Raw genomic sequence first — 7,900 nt, forward strand, 5'->3', positions numbered from 1 at the left:
TTAAAGACTACTTTAGACTTATGGGATTATAAAATAAAAGTCTGAAAAATATGATTGTGACTTATAGTTTTTTTTTTATTAAATCGTCCCAACCTTTTTCGCTCTCCACATTTCGATCTTTTCTTAAGTTACTTTTCTATAGTAGATCGCTAATCGTGTAAACTTCTCGTATTTCTGTAATTCTTACAATTTTCTCGTTTAGTGCACGCCGATCTTTTTACGAGTTTTTAAACATTTATTTTTTGATATAATTTTTCTGTAATATCCGTAATGCAAATTGATATTTTATTCTTTCTTTCTTCCCTCAGCTCGAAAGATTGTAATTTTTCTTATCTACTTGGAGAGCTCTGCAAAGTTCTTTCCCCCATCCTCCTCATCCCTCCGCCTCTTGTTTAAAATCGCTCATAACTCGAAAGTTACTTGCACCTCGATATTTTTGCCAAGGAAAAATTTTCTTAAATTGGTCGAAAAATTTATAATTGTAAAAGAATTCCGAGATATTGAGACACTCCACAGGTAATTAATAGAAGAGTCAGTCTCTAGAGAAAGCGGCAAATCCAATGAATTAAAGCTATACACAAATAGATTTATAAAGCGAAAAATTGATTAAATAAATAAAAATAAAAATGAAGAAAAAGGATAGTAGTAATATGATAGTAATAGAATAGATATATAAAATAATTGCAGTCGAAATCCAAATATTTCAATTTAAGAGATAATCTCATTTCGCACCTTGATACAATACAGAACACGGTTTCTTCGTCTTTTGAGAAAGTGTTTACTTTGGTAAAATTACCTAATTGCAAGTCGGACCGACGATTATCGATCATATAAACTTGGGCGAAAATATAGGCGCATCGTATGACCGATTGATTTCGGAGTAATGTTTGTAAATGATGCGTTTCCTTCATCCACCCCTTTCCCCTTCCTCCGTCTATCTCTCTTCTTCTCGCGGCATACAAGTTATACAATATACGTATTGCACACGTGCGCGCGCGCACGCACACACACAACACACTTTGAGGTGGCTGATTTTGACAAGATGAAAGACGTGGGTGGAGCATGTCAACATCTTTATGATAAGTACAGTTGCGTTGTCATATCAATGGAAAAGTACGGATCAACGACAAGTCGGTGATCATCGGCGTTTGTCTGGTTTGTCAGTGACTAGTAGATGGATATGTGAGCAAGACGAGAGAGGGCAAGTGAACGAGACGCGACATCCTCTCTCTCAGATACTTATAGTGGTTTAAGAATTTAACGTTGGTTCGACTCGAGAGAGATGCCCGAGGAGAATATTAACGATCAGTATCCAACATGGGTAAGGAAAAGAGGGATTTAATTTGTGTTTTTTTCCGCATATACTTATTTTTATATTGTCCATAATTGACATATAAGCGTACCGCGTTTACTGACCCTAACCTCAACCTCAACCTCTTTTCCAGTCAATATAGTTATATAAATATAGTTGATATAGTAGATTAGACTAGATTAAATAGTTGGCGCTTAAAGAGATCTCCGTCGTAGGTTGGGCTCGTGTACATCTTCAATCTCATCGTTGGAACAGGCGCTTTGACTTTACCCGCTGTATTTAGTCGAGCAGGATGGGCACTTGGATTAAGTGTCATTTTAGTGTTGGCGTTCATCAGGTACTATATATGTAGAAAGAATTTTTTATATCGTAAATCTAAACTTATTCCGTCTCATTAAATTTCTTCTTTCGTATAGTTTTATCACAGTTACATTTGTCATAGAAGCAATGGCATCTGCCAATGCTATTGTTATGTGGAGGCATATGCAACATCGAAAACGCGTAAGTGTTTTCCAACTTGTTTAGCTTTTTATACAGGACGGCTGAGTGTACTACATAGATATTTTAGAAAGATGATGCAAGGTAATGACGTTATGGCAAGAGACAGATTGGCATATTTTATATTAGCAGCGATACATATATGCATCAGTTTGTTATTTGCGCATATAGGTACATGTTGTAACACTGAAAACTGAAATATTTTTCAGGTTTTACAGACGATAAGTGAACCTGGTCTTTCCAATTCAGATTCGGAGGACACTCCATTGGTAGCTCCTCCTTCAACCAGTCCAGATTATTTGGATACGACTTGTAGATATTATGTAATTTGCGATAAAATAGAAATGGGACAGATGGCATCCATCTTTTTTAACAGATTTGGCACTACTCTATTTTATTTATGTTTCGCTATATATCTATATGGAGATTTAAGCATTTATGGTGCAGCAATCGCAAAGTCACTAGCAGATGTCGCCTGTACTTATTTGCCAAAAAATCTTACCTGCAATGACACTGTACCAGATACTGAACTTTGTTGGGAAGGTCCTATGTTTACTCGACTGGATGTGTATAGAATATTCCTGGTATGTCATCGATTTGCAAAATTACACACACATTTTGGCCCTTTTGAATTTGTCGTTTTAATTTTACTGAGATCAAGGACGCATTGTCTATCAAAACGTCCAAACGGTATGATAATGATTGTGCTATTTTTATTTATTTTCAGACCATGTTTGTATTATTATTGGGTCCCTTTGTATTTTTCAATGTTCAAAAGACCAAGTATCTTCAACTACTGACTTCGATAATGCGATGGCTCGCATTCACTATAATGATCGTATATGCTATAAAAAATCTTTTTGTGCACGGCCCTCGTGGCGATCCACCTATCGCAAATTTAGCCGGTAAGCTGAAAGATTGATTAAATAATTATCGTCGATTTATATGATTACTAACAGTAATTAGTGTCATTAGATATGCAGAATAATTGTAAACAAGTATCAACGATATTAACGATACTGTTAATTATCATTTTAGGAATTCCAAGTCTTTTCGGTGCTTGCGTTTACTCCTTCATGTGTCATCATTCGTTACCGGCCTTGGTTACACCAATAACGAACAAGTCTAAACTAAGTCAATTCCTAGCTCTCGATTACACTCTAATCGCTCTCTTTTATTTACTGTTAGCTCTAACTGGCATCTTTGCCTTTCAGCGTTTGGACGATCTTTATACTTTGGACTTTGGACCACGTGGTTTAGGCAATTGTTCCAAGAATGACAATATTTTTATGCTCCTTATGGAATATTTTTTAGCCCTTTTCCCAGTATTTACTTTGAGTACCAGTTTTCCCATTATAGCAATTACACTCCGAAATAATTTGCAGACACTCTTTTTAAAAGAGGATACATCTTACAATTTATGTCTTCAGAAACTCGTCTTCCCCGTCTTGGCGGTAATACCACCATACTTGATCGCGATTATTACCAAAGATCTGTCAATATTAGTTGGTATCACAGGCTCGTACGCTGGAGCAGGAATACAGTATTTAATACCTACATTTTTAGTTTATTATGCCAGACAAAAGACTAATAAGATTATCGGCCTTGGGGTCATGAACAAATTCGCAAGTCCTTTCTCAGGCAGGTATTGGTTAGTTTTCGTCATAGTATGGGCTATTACTTGTATGATTTTAGTATCGGTTAATTTCATACAAATACATTTGCAATCTTGGATCAGTCAATAACAAAATCAATATTATTTATACCAAAAGAGAAAAGAACTTGATGTTCTAAAAGCTCTATCATAGAGACGAATGCAGGATGTTTATGAGAAACTTGACTGCGGACTAACTCCATTGATACGTTTCTTAAAACTTATTACAGCAAAAGTATGGATATCATATACTACGTTTATACAACATCCTTCATTAATCAGGTTTAATAATATACGTTTTGTTATGAAATTGGCCAATTTTGTAGGCATTTCTCTGAAGAATGGAGGAATGACTGAGATTGGCCAGAGCCGTAACTATATATCAATTATAATATAATCGATGTTATTAAATCCGATTATAAGGATGCCGTATAAATGTAGTCGTAGAATTATCCAGAGCCAACAGTCAGTCGATATTGATATGAGCGCTTGGATCGAACTAAAGTAACTAAACTCGTAAAGTGATAGACACGAGATAAGAGCGATGATACAATACGATCTGTAACGTGACTAATCTTTGCGATCTGTGAAAGCCTTCAACGGAATATCGACAAGTAATAAGCTTTTTACAATAAGCCATTATCTAAGCTTTTAAGTCTTAAGTCGTAAGAAATTGACCAATCAGTCGATTATTTTCCTCATATTTGTGATTGGTCAATTTTTTACGACTTAAGACCTAAAGCTTAGATAATGGCTTATTGTAGAAAGCCCAGGAGAAAGGCGATCATTATTTATGGCAGGATACGTATATACGTACATACAGTAAATCGACAATACTTCGATACACACAAGTCGGTGTGTACAAGTCAAATATCGGATAGGTTCAACGGGTTCAACGTAGGAGATATTTAGAAATGTAGAAATCTGTAGAAAAAACAAGGTTTATAACATATATTTTACTTTTTTGTCCCGCGGGACAGAGGTGCGTGATTTTTCTTCATTATATAGATATTCTAATGAATTTCCATCATTGTATTTATATTTTTTTATACGCTAAAATAATTCGTGTTTGTGTATTTTTAATAAAATAATATTAGCGTATGTGATAGTAGAGGCAATAGCAAAAGTATGATATTACGATGATGTTCTTTTTGAGATTGTATTTTTGTACAAAATACGTATGTGAAACTGCCAAAAAGGTATTTGCAGCTTGTCCGTCACATCTGTGTATCTGTAGGTCTGCTTCTTATTGCTGCACACTCTGAACCGGTGCAATAAGTTAAAGTGAAACAAACGTATATTTGTTTCACTTCAACTTATTGCACTGTGTGTACTAATTTAGAAAGTGCAGCAATAAAAAACAGACTTTGTATGTATACAGGTACATACACAGGATACGAGTGTAGCATATAATAAAGAATATTATAACTATGTGCATATGCGCGAGCATGTGTGCCGTGCGCGCAAAAAGCAATTGAAATGGATAATAATAAATAGTTGATTGTATGTACAAGTTCCTCTATCGATTTATTCGCACCAGCACACGCGTGCGCGCAAACATACACATTTCTACGTCCTTGTATTTACTTTAAACTGAGAGATCTGCATGAAACAGATTTTAACAGATATATATATATATATATATATTTCTCTTTAAAATTTCAACGATACCAGACGGTACGATAAAAGCGCGATAAAAGGTATTTTTGATAAAATTTTATGTCCCTGATCAAGTGAATTAGCGTGGAATGCCTTTGTTATTTAAGCACAGTATCTGTGAAATCTTGATTATTATAATGCAACTTTTTATTATTTTTACGCATATCTGTGACAGCAGACTATACAGTAATAATTATAATAAACAAAGGACGAAACAGTATTCTATTCAAAGAGATTACTCGGTGAAATTAGCTTATCACGATAATTTTGTATTTGTTTTCGAATAAATTCCGAGAGGTAACAATGGTATATAGGTGCACAACCTGTGCGCTTAGCAAAAGATTACATTTCATCAATTTTTAATAAGCGAAAATTTGTCGCGTTGTATCTCAAACTGTGAAAGGAAAAAAAAAGTATTGCGCTGTTTTTTTTTACGTACGTAAAATTACTAAAATTACACATACGTGTACGAGATATGTGTCATATGTATACGAACGCAAGTGAACACTTTGGAGTGAACATATATGCTATTAGGTAATGTATATCCTGCACAATTCGGGCACATATTTACAATAAATAGCACTTTCGTGTGTACATGTATGTAGACTATTTGATTTATCCTTTTGGTTTCCAACGAACGAGCTTCTTACTAGATTAAATTAAATTGAGATTTTTGAGTGAGATTAGATGATGGATATCTCCAAGCTGCGTACATTTGGAAATTAGTTTGTACTAGTTATCCTTTCTTTTCATTCGTCAGTCTTGAATATTACGAATACTGCACATACTTATCTATTGATATACAATGTTGTCAAAGTCTTGTAAACTTATTTTTTACCTGATAGTCAACGTGATTTGAAATTGTTGTATTTTGAGATATGTGTCTTCGTGTTTTGGCATTGATTTAAATCGAGATATCAACATGTGTGTTGCATATAACATAGTAATTAAAATTGTTGAGAGTAATTAATTAACAGGCTACACATTCTGTCTTATTCTTTTTTTCTTGGTTACTTAAAAAAAAAATACTCGAATAGCTTGAACAAAAATGTATATCACATATTGTCGCGTGTGTGACAACGGAATTTATATGTGTATGTGTAGATCCAGAGAGCATAATGGCTAGATTCGTTATATTTTGTAAATAGTAATGTTTACAAGAGACTCTTTATAGACTAACTACTAATCAAAGTTTGTTACAAAGAAAAATCCGTGCAGAGGACAAGGACTTTAATTATATATATATATAACTTCTTCTCCTTCTTTTATAAATTAGACAGTTACTCGTAATTATTTAAATAGGGACAGTGCGTATCCTCGTGACCTACACACTCTATTACCGGATCATGCGCGCTGTCCCACATTCCTGGACCACATTGTCGACATAGTCCGGCTAATGTGCAAGGTAATCGCACGAGTTGACGGAAATGATGAAGTAAGCCTCGTGCCTTTCTAAGTATAATGTTCCCATCCATGTACATGGCCAATGAACTGAAATGCAGCAACATTTCGTCCGTTCGAAGATCTTGGGCGATCACGTCGTCCGCATAAACGCACATTATAGCGAGGCAAAGAAATAAGTGGAAATGATCTGTTAAATAATTGACCCAGCAGGCTTCCCACATGACCAACGCTATCTCGGTTGGGAATTCTCTTTTTAAGCACCTGCATCGAGAAAAAAGTGAAATAAAGATAAAATTATGCGCAAACTATATGCCAAAAATTATGTAAAATCTACTATAGTCTAGTGTAGTATAGTTTTCACTATTACATGAGATATATGTACATGTATGGGACATAGTTGTACGTACAAGAGTATCCACCGATGACAAAAAAGAAGCTCCAAGGCATCCGCGTGTTTTTGAAGATGCGTATAAAAATCTGGTACCATGATTCTTACTAATTCTCGAAGATAGCACAGATTTCTGTCCATATCCGTATCCGTCGGAGTGCACACGGCTACCGATCTTTGCATCAAACCCGCGAAACACCAGAAGGCCTCGATTTCAGAGTTGAGTTCGGCTAGTAATGGAGCCAAGAGATCGGACATTCCTTGAGTGTAACCCAAGCGGCAATTGTATACTGCGTAATTGAGTAAAATATTCCTGCGAGAGAAAACGAAAGAAAAAAGAAATAATAACAAGCCACGCAATAATATGATATGCATAACAACAGTATAAATTTGGGGATGAGACGGAAAGAGGAGGGAGAGAAGAGGGGAGGGGAGGGGAGGGGAAGGGAGAGGAGAGAGAAAAGAGATTCTTAGAAGCATTAGAGTAACTTGTCTAGATACTCACTTCATTATTTCGACATTGGGATTACCCTCACCGGCGTAATATGGATTAGCCCTATCCGTGCGAACAACATCTTTCTCCACTATGCACACTACGTTTCGCCAGAAACGCTCGGCTTGCTCTGGATTCATGCTCAGTCTGCGTTTCTGTATTTCTTCGTACTCTTGCTGTCTAATAGCGTCAATCTGCTCTCTATCCTCGTACGTACTTTGATAAGAGTAACAGTGCAACAGGAAAGGCCAAACGATCTTTCGTAGCGCTGGTTCCAAACCCCCAAAAAATATTCCCTTACGAAGAGCGAGGTCGTCCTCCATCTGACCCCGTTCATTCAATAAATCTTTCCAAGCTAGCGACGTGATCATCGGTACTTGACCCTCCTCGGGATGCAGCTCGTCCCGGCTTACTTCCGGCCGACATACCATAAAATGCCTGCGCAACGCGTTACAGTCGTATCAATAGTCGGCGTGAATATATATATATATA

At 35.9% G+C, this 7,900-nt stretch overlaps 2 protein-coding genes across 2 annotated transcripts in view; one reads left to right on the plus strand and one right to left on the minus strand.

Moving 5' to 3' along the window:
* Positions 1 to 950: 950 nt before the first annotated feature.
* On the plus strand, positions 951 to 4,123 carry LOC108770675 (transmembrane protein 104 homolog). Its single transcript, XM_018522354.1, has 6 exons — positions 951 to 1,321; positions 1,528 to 1,649; positions 1,729 to 1,813; positions 2,020 to 2,394; positions 2,538 to 2,715; positions 2,849 to 4,123. Exons 1-6 carry the CDS (start codon positions 1,283 to 1,285, stop codon positions 3,553 to 3,555), a joined length of 1,506 nt encoding a protein of 501 aa, XP_018377856.1. The 5' UTR covers positions 951 to 1,282; the 3' UTR covers positions 3,556 to 4,123.
* A 2,256-nt stretch (positions 4,124 to 6,379) lies between these two features.
* The window catches only part of TBC1D16 (TBC1 domain family member 16), a 4,485-nt gene continuing 2,964 nt past the window's right edge, over positions 6,380 to 7,900 (minus strand). The window contains 3 exon segments of the mRNA XM_018522365.1: positions 6,380 to 6,788; positions 6,935 to 7,228; positions 7,421 to 7,900. The exon segment at positions 7,421 to 7,900 is cut by the window's right edge and continues 30 nt beyond it. Of these exon segments, the coding sequence (XP_018377867.1) occupies positions 6,404 to 6,788; positions 6,935 to 7,228; positions 7,421 to 7,900 (1,159 nt within the window). The 3' untranslated portion in view covers positions 6,380 to 6,403.

This window comes from Trachymyrmex cornetzi, unplaced genomic scaffold (assembly GCF_001594075.2).
Source record: "Trachymyrmex cornetzi isolate Tcor2-1 unplaced genomic scaffold, Tcor1.1 scaffold1307, whole genome shotgun sequence".
NCBI classification, from domain to species: domain Eukaryota; kingdom Metazoa; phylum Arthropoda; class Insecta; order Hymenoptera; family Formicidae; genus Trachymyrmex; species Trachymyrmex cornetzi.